Genomic DNA, 16,395 nt, shown 5'->3' on the forward strand with positions numbered 1-16,395 from the left:
AGTGAGGTCTGTTATGCAGTCCCCAAATAGAATTTTTCTAAGCAAATACTCTCGTAGTAGATTAATGGGCTAATTTTCGAGGCCCATTGAACTTCTTAGAATGCTCATTTTAAATTTTGGCCTATTATACTGCAAATAACCGCGAGCTAAGATTAGTGATATAAGTTCAGTTTTGGGCTTAGGAAAGTACGCGCGTAGTAAATTAATAGACCAAGAGGTTGTTTGAAATACACAGTTTATCTCATCTCAAAATTTTTCATAATTTTCTTCTCAAACAATTTTTTAAAAAAAATTTTAAATTTTAAATTTTTTTTATCTAATTATTATCTAATCATTAAGGAAGCACACGTGCAGTAAATTAATGGGCTAAATTTTTGAAGTTGATTGAACTTATGAAGATGCTCATCCTTATAAAATTCAGGCCTAATAAACTATAAATAATCTTCATTCTGATGAGATCAATTAAAGAGAGTTAGAAATGAAGATCAAATTAAAAAAAAAAAAAATACTATAAATCATACTCTTATCTCACTTTCATTTTATTATATAAGATATGGTATATTTATTATTATTAAATAATTTTTTATTAAATAATTTTTTATTATTTAATGATAAGAAATGTGTCAGATCTTATATAATGAAATGAAAATAAAATGTACAAAATTTTTCTTAAAATATACTTGGAAAAAGAAATCTTTTCAATTGAATTTGACATGACGTAATCATTCAAATTTAATTGAGAGGAAAAAAAAATATGCGCCTGAACAATTCCCATTTATGCAAAGATGAAAGATTTCCTATATTTTGTATGGATCGAAATAGTAAGAGAGCCGCCCGTTACTAAAACCTAATATCTGATATCAGAACATCGGAAGTGACGCTTTCTTCGTTGTTGGATGTTGGTGGATCTGGATGCTATTTCTTTATTCTTAGTTATTATCCATAATTATACTTCTTTTTTCCTCGGGTAAAAATTCTCACAACTTGCCTAAAGTTGAGAGGACAACTTGTTATTCTGTTCCACACCTCATTGTTGCATACAAAAGCAGATTTTGCGGTTAATGCCACAAACCGACTTTGTAATTGCAGCCAATTCATGCAAAGTAGTAGTCTTTGACAAACTTGGAGGGTCTGAGGATGGGGTTCTCGTTGGTGGGTTCATTGGGTTCTCAAATTTTGGTGAGAAATTATCATCCAGGGAGGTCAAAGTTTCAATCTTTTAGTGAAAGAGGAACGCATACCATCAATTTCAAGTTATCAGAGGTTCGGTCTCGTTCAGCAAGAATTTCGTTCAGCAAGCGTGAAGCAATTGAATTTGAGGAGAGAACAAGCCCAGATGAGGTGATTGAAATTTGATTGAATTAGGGAACTCCAAATGTGCAACAAACATAGCTTTTTATTGACTGCTTTGTTGGATTATCTATGCTTAAGTAGACTGAAAAGTAAGACATCAGTGACGACAACGATAGTTTTCCATCCATTTCTGTCTTCCTTTTGGTTAGGGCATATCTGATATAATACGTATAGGGGTTCTTTATAAGAAAAGTTTATATACCTATAGGGCTGCAATGGGTTTGGAGGCCTTCTAGATCACAGGACTTGATGCGAATTCAGAGCCTTCTTCATATTATTCAGCTAGGTGACTTTGTTGAACCTTCTTGGCTCCTTCTGAATTAGGTCAGTTTACTACTTCTGACATTAGGATAGCTATTAAATTGACACGGGTTGTTGGTTGAGTGGTTCTCATGTATTTTGTAGGAATTGTATTGGAAGTAGATCATATCATCTCTATTTTGAAGTGTGGTTTTATGGGACGTTTATGGAGGGAAGTAAGGAGGAGTGTTTGAGAGACATTCCAGCAACTGACTGGGGGAGAGTTTGGTTTGGGTATTAAAAAAAGCAAACTTGCATTAGGAGCTGCAGTGTATCATATATGGATATAGAGGAATTGCAGGATCTGTGGAGGCTGAGTTCATTCTGAAGAGAGTATCTTGAAAACCATCACGTAATTTCACGTGGGATGTAAAGCCTCAGGTGTCTTGTATAGATGGTTTTAAAATCACTGGTTTGAATTGAGCTTTATGTCGTCTTTGGGTTATTGCCCTTTTGTCCTTAGCAAATGAGTCATTTGCTAGTTTGTGGGTTGGCTGAGAGTGTTTTTTATGCTCTCTGGTAGGTTGTTTTGAATTTGTGTAGCTAAGATCCTGTGTACTATACTTCATTGCTATTAGTGGAATGGTTTATTCATCCAAAAAAATCACTAACTCCCTTCTGATATCATTGTACAGTGAGAGTTGGAAGTTGCATATGCAATTTATGGATCTTAATTCCAAGAATTGGAACTTCTCATTTGTCTTGCATAAGCAAAATTGCAAATATAGTAAAAATTGTGATACATACTATATTTGCAATTTTGGTGAATGTGCAAAATGGTTTGGCGGCTAACTTTGTTTATTTGTCTGAAAGGTCAGAAAAGAGATAGAACAGTGCTATGAATTGATACGAAGACTTGGGAGGGGAGTTGTTTATTTGGGTTCATCAAGGATGGGACCTAGTCATTCACATTACAAGCAAGCACTGGAGTTGGGTAGAGAGGCAAGTGACTCCGTATTGCTTCCATCATTTCTTTATTTCTATGATGATGTAAATATTGGCATGCATCATGCATCCTGATAAGACTTAGCAGCACGCAACTACAAATCGCATCTTAGAAATAAAATTTTCTTACAGACCGAGGTTTCTTTTCCTTATGAGCTTCTTCCACTTTGCATACAACAGATTGCGAACCTTTTGGACTGCACTTCATGGTCAGGGGCTGGTCCCGGGCTAATGGATGCTGCTACCAAAGGTGCTTTACAGGCTGGAAAACCAGTTGGTGGATTTAAGATAGGTAGAGAAGCTGGTGAATGGACAGCCTCAAACTTTCATCCTTATCTGCCTTCAGAAACGTATCTGACTTGCAGGTATCCTTGCCACCTTATCTCAGATTTTGATGGTTCTCAGTTGAATGAACTGCTTTTATGGTGCAGGTTTTTTTCTGCGAGGAAGCATGGGTTGGTGGATGCTGCAGTCAGGAGCACCAGCTCTATCAGAACTGCTGTTGTTGCTCTCCCCGGAGGTATTGGTACTCTGGATGAGGTGTTTGAGATATTAGCACTGATTCAACTGGAACGGATAGGGTCAGAGCTTCCGGTTCCCTTCCTTCTAATGAACTATGATTCATTCTATTCAAAGTTATTGGACTTCCTTGATAATTGTGAGGATTGGGGTACCGTGTCCAAAGGAGAGGTTGCATCCCTATGGAATGTTTGCAACAGTAATTCAGAGGCTTTGGCTTATTTGGCTGACTTTTATAATCTCCCTCTTAGCGACAAAGGCAGGCTTGCTCAAAGTCTTCGCGGGACAGTCCCTTCGTAGTCTCCAGTGGATGATGAGCCAATTGTTATTAGATTTGTTTCAACGTGTAATGACATACATTTGAACTGCCTATTTACTTGTCTTAATAAAAATATTATTATTTTTAATAATAATAAAAATGCCAAGACATTTGAATGTACAACAAGAAGGACAACTTGAAATGGGGAAATATGGCAACATAAATGATATCTGCAATTGTGGAATTCGCAAGTATCACGCAATCTTTTTAAAAAAGTGAGTATATATAGGATCTACATAAACAAAAAAATAATTTTTTTAATATAGAGTTCACTCTTTTTCAAAACGATTGTGCGGCGTTTATATACTACTACATGTATCGTTACACTACATAAGACGAAAGTACAAGTGAAACTGCATAGTATCTACGCCTTCCGAAAGCGAATCTAGAAAGTGATTTGTACAGTATCTATTAGCCATCTTCGGAACGAGAGAACTGCAACGAGTAAAGATGGACAAGTGAAACAGGGTAAGAGCTACTTTATTTCACTTATTAAGACGAATGCGCCGACGTTATATGCCTTTCGTAACTAAACAAGATGCGTTACGATTGGTGCCTTCCAATCGACTTTGAAACGTGTAATGGCTGGCTTCACCTCGTACTCCTAAAGATATCAAAAGATCCTTATTTTCTACCTGGTTATGTAAATAAGATGACTATTTAATTAATTAATTTTTTTTATTTATATATAATCTATAGAAAATTTTTATTTACAAGTCAGTGTGGATGATATATCTAGTATAGTACTTCCCTGAAATATTTTGATTTAAAAAATAAATTTTAAAATTTAAATATTATAAATCAAATCTTATCATTAAAAAATGTGACAGATGAGATACGCCGATTTGAGAATAGTGCATGTAACTTTACGAGGAATACAAGTAAGAGGATTTGACCTTAAAGTTATTTTGACGTGTACCGGTTTACAAAGAATGAATAAGGCAATTGCATTTTACAGATGCCAAGAATCATCTCTAAAGAATGAATATGCCATGGGAGAGTCAGCAAATGCATTCCTCTAAACACCTAAATATACAAAAGCATAAACATACAGTAAACAAATAATTGTATGAATGAATGAATGATTGGACCCGAGTAGGATCTGATGCAAGCCAGCCCATATCAAACAACAATGGCCATCACCTCCAACTCTTATCTCAATAGCTGATTTTTACTTGGTAGGAAGAGTTACTAGTGCTATTTATATATCGCTCCAAATTCTGATCTCCATGCCTGATCAGAACGTGGGTTTGCGTTGTTGTGCGCTACGTCGGAATCCTCTTGATATAGTGGTTGCAATGCAGATTCTGGCAATCTGCTCTCTGCAAGATACTTCTTCATGGTGATCATCTCCGTCTCATGTTTTCTTTTCAGCTTCTCCATTTGCTTCTTCAACTTTTCATTGTCTTCTTGAACCCTTGTGAAGTTCTCCTGCATTGATGTGAAAATCATTATAAGCATGAGTAACGAATCAGAAAACTACTAACACTCAGCTTGTAGTGTTACAAGAATCATGGTGAACGGTCCCTGAAGAAACTCTGTAAAACACAAGTCATCAAGAAGTATCGTTTTGTACAAGAGACGGATGAGCTACCTCTGCAACAGATGCTGCTTGTTCAGCTTCTCTCAGCCTAGCAAGAAGTTCTCCAGCAGCATGAACAGCTTCTGCAGTGTCTCTTAGTTGAATTCTAAGACTCTTGTTCTCCTTCTTCAACATTTCTCTCTCCCTCTCCCTCTTCACCCTCCATGAAGAAAATTCTGCAACAAGGGATTTGGCAAATCGAGAGCCTGGACCTTTCTTTCCTACCTTTGCAGCTGCCCTCTTTACCTCTGCTATCCTTTCCGTGATTGCACGATGCTTTCCAGCCAAGTCATTATACTTTTCTTGTAGTTCAGCGTAGTGTTCGACCATCCTAGCATGCCCAAGGACTGCTCTGTGAAGTGCATCATCCAACTCCTCAGTGCACTTCTTCTCTAAGCTCAACTCCATCTCCACCTGCTCTGCACGTCGCCGGTGTGATTCTAGGTCAATTCTCAGTTCATCAGTTAAGGATATCCAATCACTCTCCATTTCTGTCCATTTTTGCGTTTCCCTCTCTAGCTCTAATTCTTCCTTACTATGTAGATTATCTACACCACTTTTTCGAAGTTGCATCGATCGGGACAACATAGAGGATCTCAGTATTTCGGTATTGTCAAGAGAAGATGACTGCAGCTTGCCTTTTAACCGCTCAATTTCCTTGAGAAGTGCTTCCTTCTCATTCAGATCAAAATATCTGTTCCCAAACTCAGGTTCCAAGATTTCCTTCACTTCAAATTTTTCCTTTATAACCTCTGGCTGATTAGTCTCGACTGCATTGCACCTTAGAAGCTGCATAAACCACCACACCAAGAAAAAATTGAGAAGGGAATTTCCAACATTTGAAATGCAAGGTTTAATAGAGGAAACAAGTAATGACCTTGTTTAAAGCTTCATCCTTTCGTGAACAAGAATCATTATTCTTGGTATCCTTAAAGGAGACTCTTTCATTCTCTGAATCATCAAGACTAAGTGTATTGCTTACTTGATTATGGACTTCTTCCTTCTCACGTTTGTACTGCTCCACCTGTAGGAATTCAGATTATCCATAATGAAATTACAAGATTGATCCTAAGACTAGGTGTATGTCACAATTCTTTGTCTAGTTTTATTCATTTCAAGATTATATTATTAATTCAATTTCAAAATCAAATAAGTCCACATGCCTCAAATCACAATATCGAACAAAAATAAAAATATGAATGATAAAGCAAACAAGCTACCCAGAACAAACCAACTCCACTATTTGAAGATTAACAAAGTAAGTTTCTTAAAAACACTCTGTAATATGTGGATCACTTACATGCCACGCGTTTTGTCCATACCCATTATACTTATCTATCAACCCAAACTAAATAACAAACGTTACCCATTATTTTGAATTCGGATTTAGCCAATACTAATTTTTTTTTTGATAAGTAACCAATACTAAAAATACCAACACGTAATAAAACCCACATTAGAAAAATTCCAGGATTTATGGAGGTCAGACAATTCTTATTACCAGTAGATTCAACTGTTCAATTTTGGCAGCTTGCTCCAAACAAACATTTTCAAGCACCATTCGCTTGCTAGATTTTCTCATAGTGTTCCCTGCATCCTGAAACAACAGAAGTAGAAAAATGATTAAACAAATCAGAAATTGATTAGATTAAATCACACTTGCCTGTAACTACTATTAAGTGTCCCATACTTTAGGATCTTCATCTTTCAGTTGGGAAGGGTTTTCTTCCTCATCAACAACTGCAATCCATGTCCTCAAGCTATCATGGACACCATTGGAATCCTTCTCAGCTATTCTCTGTTGGCATGATGCACAAAGGAAAGAAACAGATGGTCCATTTGAAGATGGCTTCTCTTCTGGTAGCGCCTGAACAGATGCATTGGCCTTATCAACTTCTGGACAGGGTTTCAATCTCAAGTGCTCAAAGGAGAAGGAAACTAAAGATTTGTTTATTGCCGAGTTCCGCTGGTGACAGTCAATGATCTGTAAGCCTCTTTGAAGACTAGCAGCCAAAGTCTCGGTGGCGCTTATACGTGTCTTGCTGGACTGCATAGAAGATTTGATCTGCTCACCCTGTTTGAGGGACTGTCTTAACACATCCAAGTTGAACTTTGAACTCTCCGATACACAGTTCTGACTTCCTAAATGACTTGACAAGTTCATGCTTTTCCTATTGGAATTTCCAATTTTCGGAGATTCAGACAACATAGGGTCTTGGAGAACCGGGGATTGACAGCATGAGCTAATCGAAATTCTCCCTCTGGATGCAAGGTCAACAGCTGTTAAAGAGTTACAAGCACTTGCAAAATTATCTTCTGAAGCATCATTGGCCTTCTGAAGAAGTTCATTCCAAGGTTTTTCCATACTTTTGATTTCACTCTCTGCATCCATAGAGTCTGTCTCACTACTTTCGTCCATCGAATAGAACTGTATGGAATCCCTATTAATAGATGCTTCTCTAATATCCTCTTCATAATTATGCAGCTTATCTAGATGCTGACGAATTTCACTTATATCATCTTCATCAACATTCATCTCTTCATCAGAATCATTATCCATGGGGTTAAGGATCAAAGAACGGTTAAGGCTTACTCTCAATTGATTTAAGCTTTCACGTACATTTTGTTCTTGAAAATATCTATTTTGACTCCCTGCTGATATACGGACATTAGACTTCGCTCTTATAAGTTCTTCCTGAAAACAGAAAGTAAACAATAAAAATGTATAAAACCACACTTGCTCTAGTTACAGCCTTCAAACTAAGATTTTTTTATAGAAAAATGATTTGTACAAAACTCCGTATAAGCCCTTGTAAAAAAGTGAATCCCACCTAAAAATTATAAAAAAAAAAAACTATCTTTTATTAGGGAAAGTCACTTTTTTACGAAGATCTTGTATGGGACTTGCCTATTTAAGACCTGTACCTAGCATTACTTTTTTTATATGGCTCTAGTAGGAAACTTAATACCTTTAACTGACGAATTTGATCACTCAGATCATTAACGTCATCCTCTGTGATTTCATTTATTACCGGCTCATTTCTAATGAATTTCACCCGTTGTCCAAATCTGAGAGTTCTCAGTGTATCACAACTATTTCTGCAAAAAAAAAAAAAAAAAAAAAACAGATCCATTATTTCAGAGGAAGAAAAGAAACAGAAATTTCGAGCACTGTTTCATTCTTGTTCTAAAATTCCCCGTCTTATGATGATGACTCGATCTAATAATGATACTTTTTTAAAACACAAAACAAGTCATATACTTGTTTTCTGGGGATATGGCACAGATAACTGTGAGTTTGGCATTTCCACCGAATGATTCTTGCAGTAAATTTGTTAAACAGGAATCCCCGTATGAAACATCTTCAGATTTTCCAGACTTAGCACCTTCTGCAAGAATATTCACCAAGTGCCTGCACCAGTAAAAGAGAACAGTGATTATGAAACAATGTTGTTAAAACCAACCATCGCAATTATGTTGATATTTCAATCTGACATTAGCTTCACATAAGAGGGACACAATTGAAAAACTTTAGCAATTCAAACCAGGAATTGCATTGTTTCATTGTACGGAATACAGATATCTTTAGCATGGCTAAAAATATGAAAAAGCCTATAGACCAATTGCAGAGATATAGAATCACAATTCACAAACACACCATCTAAGTGGAAAACTGCATAAAGGATTACTCATGAAACAAAATTCTCCAAGGGTCGTGGCATCATCATACCCAAGTTTTGACAAGGACCTCTTTAAATGTTTGCCTTCCCTTGCAACTTGTCTACCGACATCGTCACCTTTATTTCTATCAAGTCCGGCAAGATCAACAAGGCAGATTCTGCTTGCTTTTGAACTATTAAAACACTCGGATGATGTTCCCTGCGGCATCAGTTGATACAAGAACACATTAAAGTGATAGAAAAACAAGCGGATAATAACAGCTAATTGCAGCAAGTCAACGACTCATTGGCTATGGTGGGATGTGTGTTTAATTAAACGCTGTGATAACTATAGCACCCTCCATGAATAGGTCTATCCGAACTAAAGCAACCCTTTTTTCAGATCACTGATGACTGATAAATATATCCAATGATACCTTACGCCAAGACTCGATGCTAAAAGTAAAAAGAATATGGGATCTCGAGCTCTTAGAATTTAAGCTAGTTGCTCCAACTTTTCTACTTGAAAGCCCCTGCATCAAATAAGAAAAAACCAAACAATACACCAATGTAAAATCATTGTTGAGTATGTAAAGCGCAAAGATATGTTAGTAAATTCATCGAAAGAAAAAAATAATAATATCCAAACGTTCGAAATATTGCCAATGCAAGAGAACTTTGAATGATGAGTGCTGGCTTACCTTGATCAGGATTTGTGTCACATCCTCATAGCTAGTCACATATTCCTCAGTCAAATTCTCAATATACAATCCATTTTTCCCATCATCCTTCATCTGAAACAGTTTTGACCGAACTTGTCATTATAGCGCAAAATGATGTCAAGTTTAAAAATATCAAGGATTGAAAATCTTCACCTCAAGATTTCGCTGCATTGGATCAAGTAAATCGCCAATTCGTTCATTGTATATCTGTGATAATAAATCAGTTAGAAAAAAACATCTTAATCGAAGTAATCAAGAAAAGGAGATATCACTTGTAGACTAAAAAACAAAGTAAATACCTCAAGAAAAGAGCAACGGCACTGATAATTAATATGTTTCTCTTCGGAGTTCTCTTGCTCCTGTATATTACAATTCAAGCAAAACAGTCACCAACCAAATATTATTACTTATTTCCACTTTCAATAGAGCTTAGAAACAAAGCATACTCTCTGAATCTCGGAGAACAACATTTGGAAGATGCGAGGAACAATGCCCTGGCGACTACTAGCCGAGGGATCCTCAACCATGGCGCTTGGCGGACCCCACATCGTGTAAGTCTTTCCACTTCCAGTCTAGTGAGAATTCAACATGGTTACTTCATTGCTAATTACACAATCAAATATAATATTAACTTTTTTCTCTTGTCTCGTTCTTCTTACTTGATACATATAAACCCGATAACTATGCAAGATACTTTGGTATAAGTAAATTTAAAAAATGAAACATAATCTCTAATTACCTGTCCGCATGACAAAATTGAAGTGTTGTAACCAGCTAAAGCATTTCTAACCAAGGGGACTCCAACTAACTGGAATACATCTTCCTGGTATAAACCAAAATTAGATCTCATAAATAAAAATTTTCTTACCCTTTGTTTGTTTGCCAAGAAATATGAGGAAAGCAGAAGGATTAAAAATATGTATCGAAATTCAAGACAGTTGAGAATTTCAGAAAATGTAAATTGTTTCCAAAAATATTCCATTAAGTGAATGTTTAATGTTTAACTAGGTATGAGGTGACAGATGAATTTCTTTGAACAAAGCAAAGTAATACTCAAAAATAAACTTGAATATAAAAAACATGAACACCCGGATCAAATTGCATACCTGATTCGCATTGGAATCAAAAACAGAATCGAATGTAAATTTCCGATCACCAACAGACAATGTGTCCAACGAGACTTTCTTAACCGTCCTATCCCCTCCATTATCAGGCCTGATTCTCACAACCACCTATCAGAAGGTTCAAATTTAAATTTTCATCCGGACTATTCTGATTTTGTTTAATAAAAATACAAAAATTTGTGACTAAGCTAAGATGTAATACCTTTACTGGTGGATCCGGAGGTGCCAATACTTCACACTGACCATCCGAACCTACAATCTCATCCTAAAAAGGCCAACATTCTCAACAGTAAATCTTTCGGTTTTGCTTCAGTGGAAATTTTTAAAGTGAACACAAAAATGTGATTTCAAGAACTATACCGTTACTGACGGAGCCAGTGGTACCCGTGCTTCGCTGGCGATCGGGTGCCGCGAAGTCAATATTTTGGATGGTGAGGATTCGGTCGCCAAATGGGCTTGGGGATCAGCAGTCTGGATGTTTGGATCGGTCGGCGGAGCGTTCTCTGCGTTGAATTTGGATAAATTGAAGTTTGAAGAGTTAGACTTATGCTTGGAGATGGATCTCGGAAGAAGGTTTCCGATCGACGAAGCCGAAATGGTCCCTAAGAACCGAGTCTCCGTGGTCTCTGCGATTTGATTGGACTTCATGGCTCACTGAGTGATCGAACAGGCCTGAGATAGAGAGAGGATGAGAAGATTCGAAGTTGGTTGAGTGGGAAGGAGAAGAAGATCGCTTTTGTCTTTTTTTATGGCGATTTGAACCGTTAGATATTCGAATTTTAATCGTACCTAGTTTCGAAACGTGTGAAATCACTTAAATACCCTCGTCTTTCTTTCCTCTCTTCAAAATCATTTTTTCCGTTGTTCTCGTTTCCTTTGAGATGCGTTCGCGCAGGAGACGTTCATAACAATTCACTATTTAGGTTTTGTTTGGTAACTAAATTCTTCTCAACTCATCTCAATTTATCATTATAATTTTTTCAAATCTTAATATAAAATATAATAAATAATTCAACTTTTTCAAATTTTAAAATAATAATAACATTAAAAAATAATATTTTAACAATATTTTATCATTTCAACTCAACTCAATTCAACTCAGTTCAACATCTAAATATAACTTTAGTCTCTCTCTCTTTTTTCAATTCATATCATCTAATTATTACAATTTTTTTAAAATTTTTACATAAAATAAAATAAACAATTCAACTTTTTTAAATATCAAAACAAAATTAATATTAAAAAAAATTAATAATATTTTATTCAATTTTTTAATTTTAATTTCAACCTATCTCATCTTATATGTAAAAATAAACGAAATTTTTAGAGTTTTGCTATGTATATAAGCTAGTGTATTTAATTTTAAAAAATTAAAAAATAATTATTTTTTAAGTAATTGATGTGAAAATTTTTTACATCAACCATATGTAAAAAGTAAGACTTCTAAATAGATTTTCTCAAATTCTTATATAAATGATCATGTATTAGAATTCACAACAATAATAACAAATGTCATAAAATTCATTTATGTGCCCATCTTTTATTTTTCTTTAAAATTCCAACATAAAATATCTTGCCCCACCTATTATAAGAATACCTTCGCCTTCTTTTTCTCATGGTAGACCCGTATATTTCTTTTAAGAAAAATAATTTATAACACATGAACTCAAATTAAATGGATAAAAATTTGAGCCATTCTATTCTATTAGTAAGTAATAACAAATTATTTATGCCGATTAGAAGATTTGATTTGTAATATTTAATTTGTAATTTTTCTTTTACAAATCAAATTATAGAATGAAAAACTTTACTTATTATTCTTTATACTATATTTTAGCATATGATTTGTTATTTTTATCTTTTTATTTAAATAAATATATATTGATGTGTAAATATATATATTTAAATAAAAAACTAAAAATAATAAATTACATATTAATGTATAACGTATGAATAATAAGTAACATTAGAATATGAGAAATTCTATTTGCAATTACTATTTAGAGATTAAATGTGCAAACCCTTCATTAAATAAAAAAATATTATTTTGATAAGAATATTATTATAATTTTAAAAAAATTTAAAAATAAAATTAACTAAACTTATATTATCATCTCTATTTAAAGACGGTATGTAATATTGCTTTTAAAATATGTATCCTCCGCACTTGTTTCTAGATAAAATTCTTCAAAAAATTACGAGAACGTGGGTTTGAGGGATAGATTTGTCAATCTGGAACTTTCAGATAACTAACCGTTGTAGCATGTGGATCTAAAAGTTACGCTCACCGGCGTTACCGCAGCTGTCACTTTCGGCCGATTACAGCAAAATCTCCAAAGGGTCCCAGTAAACAGAACTCAAGCATAGCCAGATCCTTAGTCCAAGAAATAATCTGGGCAGAAGTTACTATTTGATAGCAGTTACTTTTGTACATATTAAGTGATATTATTCAAACTACATATTTTTTAAATTTGAAATTAGTAGATTAAAAGAGAGCTGAGGAGAGAGAAATGAGGAGAGAGAATAGAGATGAGAGAGAAAGAAGGTGAGAGAGAGGTCGAGATGAGGGATGAGAGAGAGACGATGAGAGAGAGAACTGATGAGAGAGAGTCGATGAGAGAGAGAGAATATGAGAGAGATAGTTGAGGAGAGAGAGAGCCGATGAGAGAGAGATCTGATGAGAGAGAGAGGAAGAGAGAGAGGGCTCTGGTGCGTTGTCTGAGAGAGAGTTGATGAGAGAGAAAAATGAGGAGAGAGAGTGGAGATGAGAGAGAAAGAAGGCGAGAGAGAGACTGAGATGAGGGATGAGAGAGAGAGAGCCGAGATGAGAGAGAGAGCTGAGGAGAGAGAGATCTGATGAGAGAGAGAGTCGAGGAAAGAGATCTGATGAGAGAGAGAGTCGATGAGAGAGATAGTTGAGGAGAGAGAGAGCCGAGGAGAGAGAGATCTGATGAGAGATAGAGGGCTCTGGTGCGTTGTCTGGTGCAACCCAAAAAAAAAAAAACTAAAAGACAATAAACATCCACATAATATGTGTATTGTGTAAATTGCTGCAGTAGATGCTATATAGAAAAACTCTTAATCCAATAGGTGTTGATTAACGTTAAACGTCGTATCGTGTTCGATTTCTTTCACCATTCACTAGCGTTTATAATGCTTCTCAACATGGTCAAAATATGTACGCGAGGAAAATGTTAAATGTAATTTAAAAAAATTTATAAAAACTTACTTATTCATGCATAAGTTATTGCAATACTAAAAATTATAAAATTTAAATTTCAAAATAAAATTAACAAAATCAGTGTTATAAATAAAATTATAAGTAAAACTATAAATACAAATAGCACTATCTATATATATATATATATATATATTTACTTGTCTATTTTTTTTCTCTCTCATTTTCCTCTATTATTTGTTAAATTGTTCCCTGTTTATTTTAAATTTTTAATAAGTATTAGAGCTTGAATTTAAAAATAAATAAAATTTGTGACAATTAAGGGTGTAACAAGTTCGGTTCGGTCGGATTTTGTATATTTTTTAGAACCGAACGGTATATGCCAGTTTTAAAAATTTAAGAACCGATACTTGACCGATTCACTACATAAATTGAAACTTTTGATTTTTTTATTTTTAGTTCGGTTCGGTTCGATTTTTTCGATTAATTATGTTACTAATAATAAGATGTTTACATAAACTAAACTATTATTCTATTTATATTAAAGTATAAGTATATTACTTTATAATAATGAATACATATTAGTATAGTATTGAATTTACCTATTGTATATATAAGTTCTAGACTTTTTTATATGAGTATATATGATCAGACATGTAAAAATTTATTTACAAAAATAATTTATATATTATAATTTATTATGCCAAAAATGTATTTATCCTTTATATATATATATATATATATATATATATATATATCAAAAGTAAGTTTATATTAATAACTTAATATTAATGTTTATGTTGAAAATTAAAATTTTATGTTATATTAATTTTATATTATAAGATTAAAATTTATGTTTAATATCAAATGTTATATTTAAATTATAAGATTAATTTTATATAATACCACATGTTATTTATGTTATAAGATTAATAAATTTGAATAGTAAGATTATAAATTCATGTTATATTAATTAGAAATTTTGTAGATATATGATATAAAAAATTAGATATAATATAAAAAATTATAAATATATATCAGTTCAGTTTGGTTTAAATCGATTTTCAAAATATAAAAACGAGTACCGCAGTAGACCGCTTACAAACCGGATCAAACCCACCAGTTAGATCCAGTTCAACCGATATTTCGATTTTGTTTTCATTCTTAGCGACAATTCAAGTACCATGCAAAAGACTACAGTTTGACACAATCAATCAGCCAAGATAAGACAAGAAGTATAAAATGAATAAAAATAATTTGTACAAATCTTAAACATATAAGTTTTGCAAACTTTATTGTCATTCAATAGTGATAAATGTATTACATTTTACAAGGTAAGATAAAAGTAAGATGAGAATATAGTATACAACATTACTCATATATATACCCATACATTAAACTGAACAAGGAGGAATGCTACCTAGTCGACTACACCATACACCACTCCTGGTTTATTTTTTATTTTTTTTTATTCTTACTAAACTAATTAATTTATTCTATTTATCATCTCTACATCACATACTTGCTAAAGTGAAAAAGGAAAAAGATTAAAAAAATCAAAATATATGTGTTGTGATATAGAAATGATGAGTAGAATTGAACAAATATCTTTATCACTATCCAAACAACAAGCATCTTTGTCATCTTGTACTTCATATTTGGATAACAAAGTGAAAGTAGACATTTAACCATTCAAAATGGCAAGTTTCGATTTGTGTAGCATTATTACAAGTTTCGCTGTTTTAATAATGGAGCACCTTCTCGGTTTGGACCTTTTAAGCAGATTGCATGGTGAATTCGGAGATTACAAATCTCTCATCGTCAGAAGTTGATGTGACACAATTTACACCAATTTAGACATCGGCTTTCCATGCTTTTATAGTAAGATTTGCACAATTATTTACCAATATTATTGCTAGATTTATGATTTATATCGTCTATGCCATAAAACCCGTTTTCTCAAAAAATAAAAATAAAAATAAAAATAAAAATAAAAATGTTATGTTTGATAATTCGTCGTTACTTTTTTTATGATAGTTTTTTTATTTTTTTTATTTTTATTAAAGGCTCGTTTAGATAATAAGATAGTTTTAAATGAGTTGAATATAATATTATTAGAATATTATTTTTTAATATTATTATTATTTAAAAATTTTAAAAAATTAAATTATTTATTATATTTTATATAAAAATTTTTAAAAAATTATAATAATAACATTAAATGATATGATATAATTTCTAGCTCAATGTCTTTTCAACGGAATGCAAAAACTAACCCTAAATGTCTTTTCTTGTTCCCTCTCTCTCATCATGTCACGAATGATGAAACTCTTTCCATCTCCACTGTCATTATTCCTATCTTCGACCCAAAAATTCACGAGTTTTGATACGAATATTGGGTAATACACGTGAACGGAAATAAATAAAAAAATAAAAAATCCTTTACCTTAATTTGTGGGAATCCTATGCATTACACATATTCGGATTGGTATTTTTCTTTTTTTAATTTTCTTTGTTCTTTTATAATGGTTAAGGGTTCATTTGTATTGTTTGTATGACAATGTTGTAGGAATGTGGGATTAGATGAGCATTTTAACGATCGAGGCAGTACCGACACGAGCTAATTTTCAAAGTCAAATACTAAAGTGATTCAAAAAGAGGGACTACTGGCATTGCCACAATTTCAAAACACAT

At 33.4% G+C, this 16,395-nt stretch overlaps 2 protein-coding genes across 2 annotated transcripts; one reads left to right on the plus strand and one right to left on the minus strand.

Annotated features, from left to right (window-relative positions):
• Positions 1 to 838: 838 nt before the first annotated feature.
• Positions 839 to 3,473, plus strand: LOC121237840 (probable cytokinin riboside 5'-monophosphate phosphoribohydrolase LOGL10). The gene is made up of 4 exons (XM_041134738.1): positions 839 to 1,341; positions 2,467 to 2,595; positions 2,779 to 2,963; positions 3,030 to 3,473. The coding sequence occupies exons 1-4, from the start codon at positions 1,138 to 1,140 to the stop codon at positions 3,415 to 3,417; spliced, it is 906 nt and encodes a 301-aa protein (XP_040990672.1). The 5' UTR covers positions 839 to 1,137; the 3' UTR covers positions 3,418 to 3,473.
• An 853-nt stretch (positions 3,474 to 4,326) lies between these two features.
• LOC121237899 (kinesin-like protein KIN-12F) lies at positions 4,327 to 11,266 on the minus strand. Its single transcript, XM_041134827.1, has 17 exons — positions 10,884 to 11,266; positions 10,726 to 10,788; positions 10,506 to 10,631; positions 10,139 to 10,222; positions 9,846 to 9,971; positions 9,699 to 9,758; positions 9,553 to 9,606; positions 9,379 to 9,471; positions 9,115 to 9,210; positions 8,749 to 8,897; positions 8,281 to 8,430; positions 7,988 to 8,117; positions 6,709 to 7,713; positions 6,520 to 6,615; positions 5,896 to 6,042; positions 5,031 to 5,807; positions 4,327 to 4,867 (listed from the first exon to the last, which is right to left on the minus strand). Exons 1-17 carry the CDS (start codon positions 11,169 to 11,171, stop codon positions 4,634 to 4,636), a joined length of 3,678 nt encoding a protein of 1,225 aa, XP_040990761.1. The 5' UTR covers positions 11,172 to 11,266; the 3' UTR covers positions 4,327 to 4,633.
• Between the last annotated feature and the right edge of the window lie 5,129 nt (positions 11,267 to 16,395).

Source organism: Juglans microcarpa x Juglans regia, chromosome 6S, assembly GCF_004785595.1.
Source record: "Juglans microcarpa x Juglans regia isolate MS1-56 chromosome 6S, Jm3101_v1.0, whole genome shotgun sequence".
Classification (NCBI taxonomy): domain Eukaryota; kingdom Viridiplantae; phylum Streptophyta; class Magnoliopsida; order Fagales; family Juglandaceae; genus Juglans; species Juglans microcarpa x Juglans regia.

Bases quoted from the DNA above. Each gene is read 5' to 3' on its own strand.
- LOC121237840 (XM_041134738.1), top strand. From the start codon at position 1,138: ATGGGGTTCTCGTTGGTGGGTTCATTGGGTTCTCAAATTTTGGTGAGA. The intron at 1,342-2,466 runs GTGATTGAAATT...TTTGTCTGAAAG, and splicing joins AGAGAACAAGCCCAGATGAG to GTCAGAAAAGAGATAGAACA. The intron at 2,596-2,778 runs GCAAGTGACTCC...TGCATACAACAG, and splicing joins CACTGGAGTTGGGTAGAGAG to ATTGCGAACCTTTTGGACTG.
- LOC121237899 (XM_041134827.1), bottom strand. From the start codon at position 11,171: ATGAAGTCCAATCAAATCGCAGAGACCACGGAGACTCGGTTCTTAGGG. The intron at 10,632-10,725 runs GTATTACATCTT...ACCTTCTGATAG, and splicing joins CTCCGGATCCACCAGTAAAG to GTGGTTGTGAGAATCAGGCC. The intron at 9,759-9,845 runs GTATGCTTTGTT...TGTAATATACAG, and splicing joins TGTTCTCCGAGATTCAGAGA to GAGCAAGAGAACTCCGAAGA.